This window comes from Carettochelys insculpta, chromosome 14 (genome assembly GCF_033958435.1).
Source record: "Carettochelys insculpta isolate YL-2023 chromosome 14, ASM3395843v1, whole genome shotgun sequence".
Taxonomy (NCBI): Eukaryota; Metazoa; Chordata; order Testudines; family Carettochelyidae; genus Carettochelys; species Carettochelys insculpta.
The window spans coordinates 2,636,085-2,654,596 of NC_134150.1; the positions used below are offsets into that span (position 1 = coordinate 2,636,085).

Here is an 18,512-nt window from a genome sequence, read left to right on the forward strand (position 1 = left end):
CGCCTGCGACGGAGGGCCAGGGCTCTGCAGCCGGCAGGCTGCACCCTGCCCTGCTGCTCGAGGCTGCCCTGCTGGGTCCATGCCCGGAGCTGTGCTGGAGGCGGCCGGTTGGAGTCCCTGCTGCGTGGATGGATGGGGGCACCCGGCAGGGCCCGTTGTACACCAGGCTGTGGTGGGGGCCCTTTCTCGCTGACCCCCACCAGGCACGAGCCAGCAGGGGCAGTCCTGGGGCGGCACGCTGGGCGGAGGGACCTGAGTATAACCCTCTGGACCTGCCCTGGGCTTAGCCTCTCCCTGCCCTGCCCTGCAGGTGACAGAGCTGAAGAGCCTGGCCAGCCACGTGGTGGTGGGCAGCGTGGCCTGCGAGACCAAGGACCTGTTCGCTGCCCTGCCCCAGGTGGTGGCCGTGGATGTCAATGACCTGGGCACCATCAAGCTGAGCCTGGAGGTGACCTGGAAGTGAGTGGCCAGGGGGCCCGGGCTCCTGGGGGGGCTGGTCCCTGGCCGCGCTGCCCCAGAGGTGCAGCCCCAGGCGGGAGGGGTCCTGGGTCCAGGCTGGGCAGGCAGCCCCCTGGCACTGGGCCCGGGGCCTCTGGCTGGGGGTCTGTGCATGCCTGGCTGCCCCCCTCCCACGGGCCCCTCTGGGGCTGCCCGCCTGCCCCCAGCACCGCAGCAGGGTGCACCCGCCGGGGTCCGAGCTCAGTGCCGCCAGCCCGGCCCGGCCCCGGCCCCCCCCTCACACTGCCCCGGCCCCCGCGCACGCCAGGCTGGATGGGCTTGTGGCTGCTCCCAGCCCCTCCCCTCTGTGCTCCCCCCCCACTCCCAGTCCCGGCCCCTCCCTTCTGTGCTCCTAGCCCCTCCTCCTCCCCTCTGTGCTCCGCCCCCACTCCCAGCCCCTCCCGTTCCCCCCGTGCTCCACCCCCTACTCTCAGCCCCAGCCCCTCCCCTCTCCTCTGTGCTCCCAGCCCCTCCCCCTCCCCTCTGTGCTCCACCCCCTACTCTCAGCCCCAGCCCCCCCTCCCTTCTGTGCTCCGCCCCCCACTCCCAGCCCCGGCCCCTCTCCTCTCCTCTGTGCTCCCAGCCCCTCCCCCCTCCCTTCTGTGCTCCACCCCCCACTCCCAGCCCCTCCCCCTCCTCTCTGTGCTCCGTCCCCCACTCCCAGCCTCAGCCCCTCCCGCTTCTGTGCTCCACCCCACACTCCCAGCCCCTTCCCCTACCCGGTGCTCCGCCCCCTCACTCCCATGCCCAGCCCCTCCCCCTCCTCTCTGTGCTCCGCCCCCTCACTCCCATTCCCAATCCCTCTCCTTCCCCCGTGCTCTTCCCCCGCACTCCCATCCCTGCCCCCCTGTGCTCCCGCCCCAGCCCCCCTTCCTCCTGTGCTTCCACCCCCAGCCCTTCCCCCTCCCCCCGTGTGCTCCACCCCTCACTCCCCCCCACACGCTCTCCCCGCAGCCCCTTCGACAAGGACGACCAGCCCTCCGCTTCCAGCACCGTCGGCAAAGCGCCCACCGTCAGCAAGCGCTTCTCCACCTACAGCCAGAGCCCGCCCGACACGCCCTCGCTGCGGGAGCAGGCCTTCTACGTGAGTGCGCCAGGCAGGGCCGGGGGCGCCAGGGGGCTGCGTGGGGGGGGCCCCCTGGGCACGTGTGGGTCGCCTGTGGTGCTGGCTGGCTGCCCGGGGGGGCTGCTGCTGCCTCGCTGATCTCAGAGGTGCTGCTGGCCCCACCCCAGGCTGGCACCCGTGTCCCTGCTGACGGTGCCCTCTTCTCTGCTCAAGAGCCCAGGACTGGGGGGCCCTGGGTGGACGCCCCCTGCCAGGCGCTGCCTGACAAACTGTCCCAGAACTCCTCCGGCCTGGCCCGCTTGGTGGACGCCCCCAGCGGGGCCATGTAAGTTCGCTGGCGGGAGCCAGCCCGTAGCGTAGCTGGGTGGCTAGTCACCCCAGCAAGCCCGAGCTCCGGCTGCCTCCCGCTTGCTAGCCCACCCCCAGGCCCTGGCTCTGGGCCGGAGGGAGCCCCATTCTCTGCCAGCCTCTCCCGGGGGCTGAGCCTTGGCTCTGTGGTTGCCTGTGCCAGAGCAGGGATGGGACCAGGCTGCTCCCCACCCCGCTTGCTTGTGGTGCGCAGTAGTCGGGGGTGCCCTGCAGGCTGCGGGCAGGGGCGGGAGGCAGTAGCTGCTTGTCGTAGTGCTAGACCAGGGCGGGAGCCACGTGTGCCTCTTTTACAGTGACAGTGTGGCCGGCCCAGCCCCTGCCCCCCACCTCCTGCCAGCCTGGGGGAGCTCAGGGCTTCTGCCCTGCCGTGGGTAGGGGGCTGTGGGCTTCTGTCCTGCTCTGGCTCAGTTGCCAAGCCTTGGCGGTGCTCCCGGCTCTCCAACTTCTGAGGATTATCGTTTGGGGCTTGGAGGATCAATGTGTTCGGCCACTCCCCTTGGCCCTGCCCCCTTGCCCCACCGATGCAGCCGTCACTTACCCCAGAGCAGCACTGAGGCTGGGGTGGGGGGGGTGAGGGGCTGGAGGAATGGCACAGACTGTCCTCCCTGCTCCAGGGAGCTGGCAGACCCTGGGGCACTGTTGGTGGGGTGCAGGAGATGCTGATGGGGAAGTTGGGGTGGCTGGGTCCAAGCGAGCCAGTGTGAGATGCTGGCAGTGGGCATGGAGGGGGCTGGAGCAAGGTCCCTGTGGGGCATTGGTGGCTGGCAGTGGGGTGGGCAGGAGCCCCTGGCAAAGGAGTGCTGGTGGGTGTAATATAGGAGGTTTCCCTGGAACAGCTTAGAAAGCTAAATCAGGGCACATGGCTTTAAACCAGGTTACTTACAGCCCCAGGGGTGGGACTCCTTCATTCTAAGGCACCATACCAGTCACCCAGAGCCCCTCTGCTGCCTCCCTGGCCAGCCAGGAGTCACACCAGCAGATCCCTCAGGCTCTCCCACCTCCCTTGTGCCACAGCCGGTCCCCTCTTCGCTCAGTGCAGAGGCAATGTAAGCCAATCTCACTGAATCCAAACAGGTTCTCCCAGCCCACAGGCAACGGGTATCTCAAAAGAGCCCGCTGGCCTCATGCTTCAGCACCTGAAGCCAAAAGGTTTATTTGTAGACGGAAAAGAGTGAGAACGAGCTTGTTAAAACCGGCCAGTTACAGCCACCAATCACAGAGTCCTTGGTGCAGGCCGCAGCAGATGGAACACAGTAGGTTCTCGCCATTCCCAAATTCACTTGGCCTCGCTTCGCCGGGGCTCATTCGTGGAAATCTGACCCCAGAACCCTTGTGAATGTTGAGACGCTCCTGTAGTCTCTGGAGTACGTCTTCTGTTAGCACAGGGCAGCCCTCCTGCCAGGCTCAGTTCCTAGCAGACTGGAGGGAGGAGCCTCAGCGTCCCCTTTGTAGCCTTGCCCATGAGGTGGGACATCCGTTGTACCTCCCTGTCTGGGAGCTCCTTCACAATGGAGAATCGCACCATCAGGTCACCTGGCCACCCCCTTTTCTGGTGGTTCTGCCACTGGCCATCTCTGAGGTTCCGTGTCCGCGGCCACGTTCCCTCAGACATTCCCTCCTTCTTTCACATTCCCTTTCTCTGCTACGTCCAGCTTCACCTGGTGAGCAGGTGGTCGCCTCCTGTCGTGACCTAAGTTCAATGACGAGCTCAGAGCCAGTGCTTGTAACTTCACGCACCAACGTGATATGGATGTGCAAGCAGCATAAACAGGTTCAGCGGATCCTCAGCTTTTGTTAGCTCCCCTCCCTTGGCCCACGTGGCTCAAGATTTGGTGCAAATTTAGGATGGAGGTCACAATAATGGTTCTCACGTTCATTAGAAAATCCAACAGCATCATGGGGGGGGCCGGAGGGTGTGGCCAGTGGCTGGGAAGGGCAGGGGGCATGGCTTCTGGCGGTGGGGGTAGATGGGGGGCAGTGGGGCACAGCTGAGTGTGGGTGGTTTGAGGCTCTTGGAGGTGTGGTCAGAGGCTGGGTGAGGGGTCAGCATGACCAGGACAGAGGGAGTGGCCGGGGCCTGTGGCGAGGGGCCATGGCTGGTGGCAGAGAGGGGCCGGGGTCTGTGGCAAGGGGTTGTGGCTGGTGGCATGGAGGGGCAGTGGCCCTGGGCCCATGGCGAGGGGTCGTTGCTGGTGGCAGGGAGGGGCCAGGGCCTGTGGCGATGGGTCATGGCTGGTGGTAGGGATGGGCCATGGCCCGTGGTGAGGGGTCGTGGTTGGTGGCAGAGAGGGGCTGTGGCCTGGGGCCCGTGGCAAGGGGTCATGGCTGGTGGTGGCGAGGGGCTGTGGTCCGTGGTGAGGGGCCGTGGCTGGTGGTGGCGAGGGGCTGTGGTCCGTGGTGAGGGGTCGTGGCTGGTGGTGGCGAGGGGCCATGGTCCATGGTGAGGGGTCGTGGCTGGTGGTGGCGAAGGCCTGTGGCTGGTGGCAGGGAGGGGCCGTGGTCCGTGGTGAGGGGTCATGGCTGGTGGCAGGGAGGGGCTGTGGTCCGTGGCGAGGGGGTGTGGCTGGTGGCAGGGAGGGGCCATGGTCCGTGGCGAGGGGGCGTGGCTGGTGGTGGCGAGGGGGCATGGCTGGTGGTGGCGAGGGGCTGTAGTCCATGGCGAGGGGGTGTGGCTGGTGGCAGGGAGGGGCCGTGGTCCGTGGCGAGGGGGCGTGGCTGGTGTTGGCGAGGGGCTGTAGTCCATGGCGAGGGGGTGTGGCTGGTGGCAGGGAGGGGCCATGGTCCGTGGCGAGGGGGCGTGGCTGGTGGTGGCGAGGGGCTGTGGCTGGTGGCAGGGAGGGGCCGTGGTCCGTGGCGAGGGGCCGTGGCTGGTGGCAGGGAGGGGCCGTGGCTGGTGGCGGCGAGGGGCTGTGGCTGGTGGCAGGGAGGGGCCGTGGTCCGTGGCTGGTGGCGGCGAGGGGCCGTGGCTGGTGGCAGGGAGGGGCGGTGGTCCATGGTGAGGGGTCGTGGCTGGTGGCAGGGAGGGGCCGTGGTCCGTGGCGAGGGGCCGTGGCTGGTGGCAGGGAGGGGCCGTGGCTGGTGGCGGCGAGGGGCCGTGGCTGGTGGCAGGGAGGGGCGGTGGTCCATGGTGAGGGGCCGTGGCTGGTGGCGGCGAGGGGCTGTGGCTGGTGGCAGGGCGGGGCTGTGGTCCATGGTGAGGGGCCGTGGCTGGTGGCGGCGAGGGGCTGTGGCTGGTGGCAGGAAGGGGCTGTGGTCCGTGGTGAGGGGCCGTGGCTGGTGGCGGCGAGGGGCTGTGGCTGGTGGCAGGAAGGGGCGGTGGTCCATGGTGAGGAGCCTGCTGACGTGCCGCACTCTCTCCAGAACATGCTGCGGCGGCAGGAGGAGCTGGAGAACGGCACGGCCTGGTCCATCTCCTCGGAGTCGTCGGACGATTCCTCCAGCCCCCAGCTGTCGGGCAGCGCCCGCCACAGCAGCCACAAGCCCGTGGTGCAGCCTGAGGTGCAGGTCTCGGCCCCCGCCATCGAGATCGCCTTCTCCCAGCCCGAGGAGGCGGGCGTCACGGCCGAGGGGTCGGGGCAGCAGGGGGAGCCCAGCGGCGGCACCAGGAAGGAGGTGGTGGCCAATGGGCACGTGCCCTACTCCCGGACTCTCAGCCACATCAGCGAGAGCAGCCTGGACGCAGCGCTGGATTGCAGGGAGGGCCCCAGCGCCCAGGCAGGGGAGCTCTCTCCAGCCCCCCAGGACTGCAGTGCTGGGGCGCTGCCCCCCCCAGCAACGGACACGCTCCCCCTGGCCTCGCCCCCGCCAGTGCCCAGGGCTGAGTCCCACGGGGCTGTTGTGCAGCAGGCTGAGACGGCCGTGGGCCCAGCGCTGGGGCCACAGGGCTGCGAGGTCTCCCCGGCCCGGCCGGCCTCGGAGGAGAGCAGGAGACCAGCCCCCGGCCCAGCAGAGAGGCCGAAGCCTGTGGACTGCGGCCTGGAGGAGGCCATCGGCTCGCTGGCATCAGCTCTGGACGACTATCGGGGGCAGTTCCCCGAGCTGCAGCCGCTGGAGCAGGAGCTGAAACGGCTGGAGGAGATCCTCATGGTGAGGGGCAGCCCCACGCTGCAGGGCTGGGGGGTCTGGGGGCCGGGCCGGGCCGAGGGGCACTGGGGGCCACACAGGCCAGGCGGGGGCCTCACTCTGCCCTCCCCGCAGCACAAGCAGGGCATCGTCCTGAGCCGCACCTCCAGCATGAGCCTGACAGTGGAGCACGCGCTGGAGAGCTTCAGCTTCCTCAACGCCTCGGACACCGAGGAGGAGGAGGAGGAGGAGGGCGCCGGGAGCCAGCGGTGAGCCAGGGCCGCTCTCACCCTGCGCACAGTGCTGACCCAGGGCCGCTCGGGCCAGGCTGTGGGGGGCCAGGGCCAGCCGGTGCTGCAGGGGTGCTGGGGGAGCCCGGGGCCTGGGTTGCACTGCCGGTCCGCTCCCCGCCCCCAGTGTCAGTGTGATTACTGTCCATGCTCCCCCCACCCCCGTCTTTCCAAAGCTGGGGTGCAGAGAGAGGGGAGCCGGTGGTCCCCGCATCCCAAGGGGGGCAGCCCCTGGGAGGAGAAGCCAAGATGGGTCCCCAGCCTGGCCGGATCCTTTTCCTTTCGAAGCCACAGGGATGTGCTGCACAGCACGCCCGGAGAGGGCTGGGCTCTGTGAGGGGGCTCTGCTTCTCAGGACTCCTGGGTTCTCTCCCCGCTGGGGATAGGGGGCAGCGGCTGCCAGGCTCAGAGCAGAGGCCCAGGACTCCCGGGTTCTCTGCCTGCTGGGAAGGGGGGCAGTGGGCGCCGGGGTGAGAGCCCGCCCGTGCCACAGCTGTGTCTGTGCCAGGGTTTGCGTGGCACTGAACGCAGGGGCCATTGTCCTGTGCCCAGGCAGCTGGGGGTGGGGAGGAGCGTGCCAGGCAGCTCAGCAGCAGGGCGGCCGGCAGCGGAGGTGGGGGCCCCGTGGGTGGGTGTGTGTTTACGTGGCCCCTGTCCCTGCAGGACGGCCGGCGGGGTCCATGCGGCAGCCGGGGCACTGGGAGGCTGTGATGCGCCGGCCGAGGACGCTGGCGTGGGCAGCGGTTCCGAGGGCAGCTCGGACCCCATGAGCACTGGGAGTGAGTTCCTGGACCGGGCTGTGGTCCAGCACCTGGGCAACTGCAACCGCCTGCTGCTGGTGAGTGTGCAGGAGGGGGCTGGTGCCAGGCGGGGCTCTGCCGTGCCCGGTGGGGTGGCGCTGGCACTCAGCCCGAGGCAGGCGGCAGGCTCCCAGCCCCCCTGCCAGTGGCGCTAACGGCTCGGACTTGCAGAAACTGGGCACGTTCGGGCCACTGCGGTGTCGGGAGATGTACGCCCTGGACAAGCTGATGCAGGAGGCGCAGGTGCTGGAGATGGTCTGCCGGCTGGCGGAGGAGAAATCGGGGGCGGCCAGAGCTGCGGCGGAAGGTGAGTGCCCGGCACGGCGCCCATTCCAGGCCCGTGGTGGGCGCTGCAAAGCAGTGCCTGCCAGGGTTTGTGCCGGGCTCCCAGCGCTGCCTCTGCCTCCAGTGGTGCAGTTCTCCACCCGCAAGGAGGGGGTGCTGGCCTTCTGGGACCGCTGCGTGGAGCTGCCCAACGTCTACACCTGCCCCGTGGAGAGGTTCCTGCGCGCGCTCACTGCCCAGTACGCCGCGCCCATCGCCGAGCGCCAGCCGGGCTTGGCAGACGCAGGTGAGCCCAGGCTCGGGGCCCCGCCGGAGGGGGAGGGACAAGACCCTCAGGCAACAGCTTGCCGGGCCTCTGCTGTGATTGGCCACCTCTGGCTCCCTGCTCAGGCATGAGGACAGAGAGCCGGGAAAGGGACCCAGGAGTCCTGCCCCCTGCTTTGACTAGCCAGGCCCTCCCTTCTAGGAGAGGCCAGTGGTGGCAAAGCACCAAACTGCTGTCCTGGGGCCAGTGAAGTGTCTGGGCTGCTGAGAGCCCAGCCCCTGGGGGCGCTGAGCCGGTGCCCTGCCCCTGGGGGCGCTGAGCCGGGGCCGCTGAGCCGGTGCCCTGCCCCTGGGGGCGCTGAGCCGGGGCCCTGCCCCTGGGGGCGCTGAGCCGGGGCCCTGCCCCTGGGGGCGCTGAGCTGGCGCGCTCTCCCTGCAGTGTGCGTGAAGCTGGTGGAGGACATGCTGGGGCGGCGGCTGCCCAAGCGGCCCGGGAGCAGCCAGGGGGAGCAGCTCACCCTCTTCCAGTACTGGAGCCACTTCGAGCCGCTGCCTGTGGCCACGCTGGACGCCTATATCATGGAGCTGGCCGAGGAAGGTAGGCGCGGCTGCCCCCCTCCCGCTCAGCCAGCTGCCAGTGCCCTGCCCCAGCTCCCAGAGCGGGGGTCTGTGCTCCGTGGGGTTACATTACACGCCAGCACCCCAGGGCACCAGGCTGGGCCAAGCCGCTCCTGCAGCCTGGCCCTGAGGCCGGACGCCGTGTCCCAGACCAGGGTGCCAACCACTGCCTGCGCGCCCAGGCCTCCCCGCAGGAGTGATGGGCAGCCAGGCTGGCCCAGGGCCTGGCAGGTACCACAGACGTTCTCACAACCCTCTTGCAGTGCAGCTGGCCCAGAACCTCAACTCGGACGACCAGGACGTGGTGCTGAAGGCGCTGAGGCGTGTGCCCGAGAGCCGGCTCAAGAAGGACGGGCTGAAGGCCATGAGCTCGTTGCTCGTTGAGGGCAACAGCAAAGTGGTCAGCGCTGTGTCCACCCAGCTGCGCAGCCTCGCTGAGAACCCCCGCTTCCGGGAACGGGTGAGTGCCCTCGGGCCTGGCTGGCGGCGGGGGGACGCTGAGGGGTACCCGCTGCGCTCCGGTCCTGCCTGGCCCACGGTACTGATCTGCCTGTCCCCCAGGCGCTGGTGTGGTACTTGGAGCAGCTGGAGGACGAGGAGGTGCAGACACGGATTGCCGGCTGCGCAGCCCTGGGGTGTCTCAAGGTACGTGCGCGCAGCCCCGTCCCCTGGAGCTGGGCTGCGTGGGGGCTCCGGGCGGTGCCGCCCCCCACTGCACTATCTCGCCCCCGGGGCTAGGCGAGTGCAGGGAGGGGAACGTGCCCAGGCTGTCCCACCCTGCTGGCTTGGCTGTCAGGGCCTCCTGCATGGGTCAGCGGTGGCAGCATGTTCCAGGCACTGGAATCCCGGAGCCTGGGCCGGTGGCTTCCGGCCGTACTCGGGGGGCCACCAGGGAGGTGGGCGGCGGAGCTGGGGGAACAGAGCCCTAGCCTGACCCTGGTGGACACAGGTGGCTGCAGGGGAGGAGTCAGGAGGCAGCCAGCAGATCCCTGGCTTCCCAGGGGCAGGACCACAAGGACCTCGTTCCCACCTTGTGCCAGCCGCCTGGCCTCCGCCCTGCCCGGGTGCGCAGCTGGAACGGTGCCACCCAGCCCGGCGGCCGCAGGTGCATGCTCTGTCGCCCTCTCCCGGCAGGCCAAAGAGAGCATCGAGCAGCTGGTGTACCTGTGCCAGGCCGACAAGGAGGACGTTCGGGAGGCGGCCAAGCAGAGCCTGATGCTGTGCGGTGAGCCCCCCACCAGCCCCACATCCACGCCCAGGGCTGGCTGGGTGCTGCCCCCTGCTGGCTGCAGCTAGCACAGGCGCTGCCAGCCGGATGGGAGGGTGATGGTTATGGGGTTACTCTCCCCACGAGCAGGGCTCAGCGGCTGCGAGCCAACAGGCGGGTTTATTAGCACAGCATCGGGAGAGGCCGGAAGCCAGCCATGTGCAGCTGCCCAAAACTCCCTGGGCGTAGCAGGGGACCCAAGAACCCTTCCCGGGTGCTCTCCGCTTGCTGGGCGCAGGCTCAGCCCAGGCCTGTGCACAGCAGAGGAGGGGTCGGGGCTGGGGAAGGCAGACGGCTGCTGACGGCGGCCTGCGTTTGCAGGGGAAGATGGGAAATCTGCACACCGGCGGCTGGAGGAGACCCTGGAAAGCTTGCCGAGGATATTCGCGCCCGGCAGCATGGCCAGCACAGCCTTCTGAGCCACGCTGGCACTGACTCACCTGCGGCGCCAAGGTGCCACGGAGCGGCTGGAGGCTCGCGCAGCCTGGGCCCGGCTCCCCGCCCCTGGGAGCGTGCAGCAGTATTAGCTCCTCCCAGCCAGGCTTGCGCCCCACTCACTGCCTTACAGAGCCCTGCTTTCCCTCCCACCCGCCGCTCCAGCGGGGCGCCCTGTGTGGAGAAATGGGCTTTGGACCCTCCCCGCCCCCTCGCTGGCGGGAGGGGGTGGAGCTTGTGCACCCCCCTGCTGGAGACCGGTTTGGTATGTGCCTCTGCGCCACTGGTCCCTCGTGTGCGGAATGCATTTTATTTGGTGCACCGCAGTGTGCGGCTGGGCACCACCAGCGGAAACACAGGCTGCCGTCTGCGGGCGCTCTGCTAATCAGCTGGGTGTCGGCCGGACTCTCTCCTGGGCAGCCGCCCCAGTGCTCAGCTTACAGGGAACCCTTTTCTGCACTGGGACTCCTTCCAGCAGCTCACAGGCTGCTCAGCCTTCCCCAGCTGGACGTGCACTTTGAGGCCATGTCGTTTCTTTCCGGGAGCTCGCTGGGCTGTGGGCACCATCCTCCTTCAGCGCTGGGAGCCCCCGGGGCTGCAAATAAAACGAGACATAGATACTAATATATTCTGCTGGTGTATCTTCATTCAGCTCCAGGTGTCTCCTGCTCCCCTGCAGTGGCCTAGCTGAGCCTGTCCCCGATGGCAGTGGCCATTTTTAAAGCAGGGGGGTGAGCAGAGTGGCACAGGGACAGCTGGACAGAAGGTGCCGCCTTTGTGGTTATTTTATTGTTTATTTCCCAAGTTTTGCAGGAAAGCAAAAAAAAAGAAAAAAACCTTTTCTATAAAGTCTCTATGGATCTATATATAGTGTAATGACAGAACAGCTAATTTTGATTTGAAACCAGAAATAAAAAGAAACCTTTAATGAGCAAAGGTGTCGCTTTGTGAGCGTTTGGCCGGGCCCAGCTGCCTGGGGCAGGAGAGGCTAGTGGTTAATGCTGGGGTGGATGGGAGAGGGACAGTATGGGCTTGTGAGCAGAGCTGGGATGAGCTCTGCAACCTGCTTAGCCATGTCTAAAGGGGTGGTGCCAGTCTGCCTGGGGATTCGTGTTGTAGAGCGTGCTGGGATCGCAGTGCTCCATAGCAGCTCCCTGCCGGTGGGGGGGATCCCTGGGCCCAAGACTTTGGAGAGGGCAGAGCGCGAGTGTATTTCTTCCACAGTGGAATATGGCAGAAATGACCTGAGAAGCGACCACCTACCCGCAGGCAGCCAGCGGGGGCCCAGCCCCTCTGTACATACAGGGCAGCAGTACTGGCGGGCATGGCTGTGCAGTGCGTTGGCTGGTTTGCCTTTTGCGGCTGGCTCCTGGCAGGCAGAGCCTGCTCAGAGGGAAGACCTGCCCCTCGGCACTGCCTGGAGCGCAGAAGGGAACGTGAACAGATTGGGCCGGACTGGTTAGCCTAGACGGCATGGAGTAATGACAGCCAGGGCAGTTTTGTTTTTTTTAACCTGGAACACAAGTCCACCCCTCACCTTCTTCCTCTGAGTCAGCATTTCCCCAGCTCATTTGGCCACAAAACACTCCTGGGTTTGGGATATATTAACGGAACACAGACACGCCAGTCTGGGGTTGTGGGGCAGCGGCGGTGGAGGGCTTCGTACCAAAAAATTGCTGCGTGAAATGCTTACAAGTCGATTTAAGACGAGTTAGGTTTTTAGACGTCTTTTATTTTACAAAGAACAAAAAAGAAGAGCGAAATCATCTGAATGACCAACTAATGCCCTTCTGATAGATGGTTAGCAACCCTCTAATTAAAGTATAAAAATTAAACACAAACCCAACCCAGCAACAGACCAGCTAAAAGGAGGACTAGTGTTGTTCTTTTGTACAAAAACAGAAAGGCCCATATTGTTCAAAAAAGGGCTGTCCTTCCTTAAAGCTTAAAAACATTTCTTATGACAAAGAAATGTAGAACAAATTAGGCATGGAGAAATATTTTTGAAATGATTTTAACAAATGTGTTATTTTTTTTAAAAACGCCTGGAAATGAAGACTGTCACACGGGACCATGTTTTTTCCTTCCCAACAGGAAGAGTGTTTTTGCATTTTTGATCACAAATCCACTTCATACTAGGAACGGGGCTGGAGAGCTGGATCCTCATACCAGGTGCAGCAGCAAGTGCTTACTCTGCAAATGACTCATGTTGAAACCATCCCCAACGACTTGGTTTCAGCGCAAGGTGCATAATAGCCAGACTGTTATGAATGTGTTATGCCTATTAATATACCTAACAATCTAAATCCTATTCAAATGCTTTAGTGTTTTTGATACACGCAATTTCATATTTAAAAGGAAAAATATTGCTAGCGTGAAATTTTTTTCACCTAACGCCAGTGTTCCTTTAGGATGCTGTTTGGAAAACCCTTTTCTAAGTGACGTCAGAGCTGCTGGCACACACCCCGCAGGTGAACACAGGTGTGAGGGCCCGTGGCCCAGTGGGAGGGTTAGCACAATGTGTTTTCTGGAGAAATGGGTTGAAGTAAACAGGATGAAGTTTAATAAAGACAAATGCAAAGTGCTCCACTTAGGAAGGAACAATCAGTTTCACACATACAGAATGGGAAGCAACTGTCTAGGAAGGAGTATGGCAGAAACCGATCTTGGGGGGTTATAGCGGACCACAAGTTAAATATGAGACAACAGTGTGATGCTGTTGCAAAAAAAGCAAACGTGATTCTGGGATGCATTAACAGGTGTGTTGTGAGCAAGCCATGAGAAGTCATTCTTCTGCTCTACTCTGCGCTGGTTAGGCCTCAGCTGGAGTATTGTGTCCAGTTCTGGGCACCGCATTTCAAGAGAGATACGGAGAAATTGGAGAGGGTCCAGAGAAGAACAACAAGAATGATTAAAGGTCTGGAGAATGTGACCTATGAAGAAAGGCTGAAAGAAATGGGCTTGTTTAAGAGAAGATTGAGGGGCGACATGATAGCCGTTTTCAGGTATCTAAATGGGTGTCATAAGGAGGAGGGTGAAAACTTGTTCTTCTTGGTCTCTGCAGATCGAACAAGAGGTAATGGACTTAAACTGCAGCAAGGGAGGTTTAGGCTGGACATTAGGAAAAAGTTCCTAACTGGCAGGGTGGTCAAACACTGGACTAAATTGCCTGGGGAGGTTGTGGAAGCTCCATCTCTGGAGATGTTTAAGAACAGGTTCGAGAAATGTCTCTCAGGGATGGTCTAGACAGTACTTGGTCCTGCTATAGGGGCAGGGGGCTGGACTTGATGGCCTCTTGAGGTCCCTTCCAGTCCTACTGTTCTGTGATTCTATGCTGTCCTGCGGGGGAGCGGAACACCTAGCACAGCAAGCTTTCCGCGGAAGGCCCCAGACCCCAGGCTCTCCTGGGGCAGCAGTTGCAGCTGCCTCCCTTTGGAACAGGGGCCAGATGCAATTAGCATCTGTGCCATCCCAGTCACGTGGGAGCAGGAAAGCTGCATGAGCTGCCTGGCCCAGCTCAGCAGGGTTGTGAAACTTTGGGGGGGGTGCACCCAGGCGGAAGAGGCTGTGCCCACCTCCCCTGCCATGGAGGGTGGAGGCAGACGCGAACCCTTCCCCCTGGCATTTAGCCAACGGTTCCTTGGTAAAGGGCCAGGATCAAAAGGTAGGCTGAAGAAGCAGGCTTTTCGCCAGCTCTCCCCAGGGCTGCCCGGATTTCAGTGCCAACTACCCATTAGCCTGAAGCAGCTGTCCCCCCAAAGCAGCTGCGGGGAGCGTCACGCCCAGGTGGTGAGCCATGCATGCAGTGGTGCAAGGTCTGCTTGAAGGCCGTTGAAGGGGCTGCTTTATAAACAGGAACCAGACACTGAATTCTGCAGGAGCGCAAACCCCAAAGGTCACCAGCTGGCTGCCTGGGCACAGAAATCTCCTCCTGGACAGGGCCACCCTGCTGCCAGCCTGAGCACAGACTGGGCCGGGGTGGGGGGTTACACACCGCGAACCCAAAGCTGCCCCTTTGCACTCCTGTACCTGGCTGTAGCAGACAGGTGCTGCAGGCTTGGGGTGCCTATGCCCACTGGGTGGGAGCCAGGCTGAGGGATGCCAGTCTCCCCTCCCACCCCCAGCCTAGCCACGCGACACCTCCGAGGCACCCACGAGTCTCTGAGCGTGACCGCTGGAGCTGACCCTTATTGAAAGTAGCCTAGCCCGGCTGTGCGGGACGCAGCTAAGGGAGATGCATTACTGACGAAGGGAGACGGGCAGCTCAGCATGAGATTCCCCCTTTCGAGCTCCCCCGGCGACTCACTTCCCCAGCGCCTTAAACCCGGGGGGGGGGGGGGGGTGGAGCTGAGCCTCCTTTCTCATGTTGACCCCCCCAGTCCTATAGGACAACACCATTGCTCTACTCTGCCAACGCCCTGCGATGGGACCGGACTCCAGTCACCTGGGGTTAAGTGCAGGCCTGGCACCAGTGCTCCCTCCGCTGTGAGAGCGCTGGCGTCCTAAACCTCAGTCCAGACTGGAAGAGTAGCTGTTGCCCAGACCCAGTGAAGCGGCTCCTCTGTCATGCTCTACCTGCAACCCCACCTGGTCTCGCCGGAGTGGTACCCGGAAGGACTTTCAGACCTCCCCAACCCCTGGAAAGAGTTCTGCGAGAGCAGTGTCCCAATTTCATTTGGCCACAGAATCTCATTCCCAGGCTCTACCTTCCTCGGCGCCCCCCCCAAATCCACCCCCCAGTCTTTAACCTGCCTCAGCCCCCCCCCCCCAAGCTTTACCCCGCATCTCACAAACCCCCCCCCTCACTTGCTGTGTGCATTGTCTTTATTCTGTACCTCGTATAAGGAATCAGCTCACCCTCAGGTTGGTGGGGGGGGTCTTGGTGCCAGAGGAAACATTTAAAACCAGACACTGCTTGACAGGGAGGAAACGAGGAACAAACTTGGCGGGAGCGGGGCCGTGTCAAAGCGGGGTTTTGCCCACGAATGCTTCTGCACCAATAAATCTGCTGGTCTGTAAGGTGCCACAAGAGTGGGCATTGTTTTTTTGCAGCTACAGACGAACCCAGCTCCCCCTCTGATACTCGCCATCATGCAAGGCGCTAAATGTAGCATCACACTCTTCCCTGCTTTGTGGGGGAGCTGGGAGCCCCATTAACTGTAAATCATATAGATAATGGATACATGTTCACATCAGGGGCTGCTGCAGGCCAGGAGCTCGCTGCTTGTTGCAGGCGACACCCCTACATCACCCCCCACCCAACACTTATGCCAGGGTCTGTGACGCTGCAAGGGGCAGCTCTTTTCAGTTTGTGCAGTGTGGGAGCAGTGCTGGGGTCCTATGACTCAGTAAGCTGACCTGCTGTTCCTGCAGGAAGGGAAGCAGGTGCCCAAGGACAAATTCAAAAACCCTGTCAGCAAAGGCCAAGAGCCACTAGGGTTACCTTGTCCTAAAGAGCCCGTGTGGTTGTGCTCAGACACGTACGCTCAGGTGGAATGAAAGCCGGCAGCCTGCGAAAACCAGACCGCGTAGCACAGGACTGGAACACGCACATCCCACGTTGGCGGCACGCTGGAATTCCAGACCGAGTCATGTCATTCTCTATTGTGTTTCAAAAGCAACACCCACCCCTCTGATTCTGTGCTGGCACAAGTTACAGAAAACAACCCCGGGGGGCTGGGGGGACAAAGTGCTGTTCCAGAGGAGTGTAATGCTACCACCTGACATTTGGCCTGGCCTGGAGTGGTGGCTGGACCAGACCAAAACTGCGTGGAATGCCTGCAAATCAGACCACAATACACAGATCCAGGAACAAGACTGGTCCCAGAGGACAGGTGGTCCCACTGCAGGGTGTGCTCGCTCTGAACCTTCCCTGCTTCCCCCCCCGCCCCCCCACAGGGGAAGGATCTGACCCCCTGCCAGGGCCTCCCACGATAAAAGGTGAAATGAAACTTCCTTTAAAAGTCACTGTGCTCCACCCGTGTTCCCAATCATCTCTCCCTCTCTGGGGATTTGAGAGCATTTTGAAAACGGAAACAGGGGTGGAGATGAGCCGTCCATTGGGTAACCCTTGACCAAAGGACCCCAAACGTCCAGCACCAGTTCTACTGGTGGCAACTGCCGTTAAAGTTACAACAGGCTTTCTTGCTCAACAGAGAAGAGAGTTCACAGCCTCTCTCTAGGGTAAGCGCACCATGAAATGGTCCCTGCTGGGTTTGGTGCTGCTTGGATTTTATGTAAATTTGTTGGGGGGGGGGCAGGGGGAGCGTAATTTGAGATTATAAAACCAGGTGTAGCTAATGGCCCTGCGGCTGAACCTTGTCTACTGTCTAGTAATGTACTTCCTTGAGGCCCTCTCTCACTCTGCCGCTGGCTGTGGCAAGGGGGGAGGAAGGAAGCCTGTTCAGACTGGGATGGGGTTTAAATGTCAAGTCTTAGCTGCAATGGGCTGGCAGGGAGGGGATGCCGTTTATGAGCAGTTGATTCAGCTCATAGGGAGCGTGCTGTGGAACTGTTTGTCTCACTGAAGCGTGTCGTGTTACGGAAAGGTTGGGAACCACGGCTTTAACCGAACAGTTAAGCGCACAATTTGTTTTTTAAAATCACGTCACAGCCGAATTTGTAACACTTAGGCGGCGGATAATTATGCTGTCCTGGTAGCCTTCACATCCTGACGTTACTGACATTTTTATTCTCCGTGTTGACTCCGCCGTAAGCTAATTTTGTCTGATAAGGTAACATGGGCTCACTGAGGTCCTCTTCTCTCGACTGCTTTAGACAACCAGCAAGAGGTTTGGGACAAGCCCGCTGGAACAGAGAGGAAATTCTGGGAACAGAAGGATCTGTGGCAGTTTGCAAAGACACGAGAAACATGCAGGCTGGAGAGACACGCCAGATACAGAAAGTGTTATGAGAGCAGGACTGGGGGGTTGGGGGTCGGGGGCAAAACAGGCAGGGAGAAAACAGGTTAAGAACCACGCTCTTCCCAGGAAGACAAGTACAGTAAACCCTCCATTTAATGGCCTAATGGGGGAAGAGGTGACCATTAATGATGGTTACACTGTATGATGGTGCACTGACCTTCCCGGCCCAACACTCACTCCTATCCTCTGCTGCTCCCTTCCCTTCCCCCCTCCTGCCCCCTTCTTCCCCTCACACCTCCCTCTTCCTCTCCCAATTACCAGGAGAGGAGCCGAATGCCAGGCTGGCTCCTTCCACCTACTGCAGCTCTCAGCGCCAGAGCTCCTCCAGCCCCCAGCTCCGAGCCACCTGCATGAAGGTATAGTGTGGACACCCCCTGCCTGACAGCGGGCAGGAGCCTCTGACACCACAGCTGCTGCTCAGCCCCATTGCACATAGTGGCGGCCGGGTGCCGACATGCTCTACGGACGTGGGGCTGGGGGAGGAGAGCTCCTGTGTCCTGCCGCAGCCCCCCCCCCCCCCCCCCGCCAGCTCTGGTGACCCTGGCGGCCCCAGGTGCTCCGGCAGTGGCTCTGGTGAGCCTCCAGCATTTATTTAGGTATTTATGTGGGGCAGGGAGCTGGTAGACAGCATCTGTTACTTCCGAAGTCCATTATATCAGGGTCCATTACTCCGAGGGCTTACTGTAAGCCACGCTGATGCACTGAAACACTGTTCACACTGTGCTAGTCCTGGTGCGGACCATTTGCTACTGAACTTCAAATGCACACGCGAGGTCTGAACACTCTGTTCACGTCCACACTTGCCATTTAAAGCAGAAGAGTTGCTTTTTCACCAAAGCTGTGGGAGCACCTACATTTACAAGTGATATTTAGGGTTTAAATATTATTTACAAGTGATATCTATTACATTTACAAGTGATATCTATTAGGGTTTAAAAAAGAGCTTGATAAATTTTTGCAGGTTAGGTCCATAAATGGCTATTAGCCAGGGATAAAGCATGGTGCCCTAGCCATCAGAACAAGGGCAGGAGATGGATGGCAGGAGATAAATCACTTGATCATTGTCTTCTGTTCTCCTTCTCTGGGGCACCTGACACCGGCCACCGTCGGCAGATGGGATGCTGGGCTGGATGGACCTTTGGTCTGACCCAGTATGGCCATTCTTATGTTCTTATTTTGCAGCAAACCTCAGAAGTTTTATGGCAAAAAGCAAGCCATCTCCAGAGGCACACAGTTCTTGCCAGGGATGTGCAAGTGAAACAAATATCAGAGGTAGCCGTGTTAGTCGGTATCTTCGAGAACAAGAAGAAGCCCTGTGGCACCTTATAGACTAACATATTTTGGAGCATCAGCTTTCGTGGGCAAAGACCTGCTTCATCAGATGCATGAGAAACACAAGTAAAACACATTCTTGCCGTTTACAGAGCTTTTAGCCCCCACAAGGTATCCCAGAATGCCTAGATGACTGCTCTAGCCAGCATCTCTGCTGCTCAGAGGCCAGAAAAACAGAGGCGCAGCCCTTCCCCTTTAAAGCCCTCCGGAACTGTGAAACTCCCCTTCCTGTTTTCCTGGCAAGTGCTCACATCACCTGACCACATGAAAATGCCTGCTCCATGGAGGAACCGATCCCCGTTC

At 61.7% G+C, this 18,512-nt stretch overlaps 1 protein-coding gene across 5 annotated transcripts in view; it reads left to right on the forward strand.

Annotated features, from left to right (window-relative positions):
- The window catches only part of RIPOR1 (RHO family interacting cell polarization regulator 1), a 56,930-nt gene extending 46,040 nt beyond the window's left edge, over positions 1–10,890 (forward strand). For 4 of the 5 annotated variants that reach the window (XM_075009143.1, XM_075009144.1, XM_075009142.1 and 1 more), the window contains 11 exons: positions 311–459; positions 1,453–1,582; positions 5,294–6,019; positions 6,131–6,264; positions 6,949–7,123; positions 7,257–7,656; positions 8,074–8,232; positions 8,516–8,712; positions 8,814–8,897; positions 9,387–9,477; positions 9,841–10,890. In XM_075009143.1, coding sequence (XP_074865244.1) covers positions 311–459; positions 1,453–1,582; positions 5,294–6,019; positions 6,131–6,264; positions 6,949–7,123; positions 7,257–7,656; positions 8,074–8,232; positions 8,516–8,712; positions 8,814–8,897; positions 9,387–9,477; positions 9,841–9,938 — 2,343 coding nt within the window. In that variant the 3' untranslated portion in view covers positions 9,939–10,890. The remainder of the gene's footprint in view (positions 1–310; positions 460–1,452; positions 1,583–5,293; positions 6,020–6,130; positions 6,265–6,948; positions 7,124–7,256; positions 7,657–8,073; positions 8,233–8,515; positions 8,713–8,813; positions 8,898–9,386; positions 9,478–9,840) is intronic. The other variant, XM_075009146.1, reaches the window with a different exon arrangement.
- Positions 10,891–18,512: the final 7,622 nt, after the last annotated feature.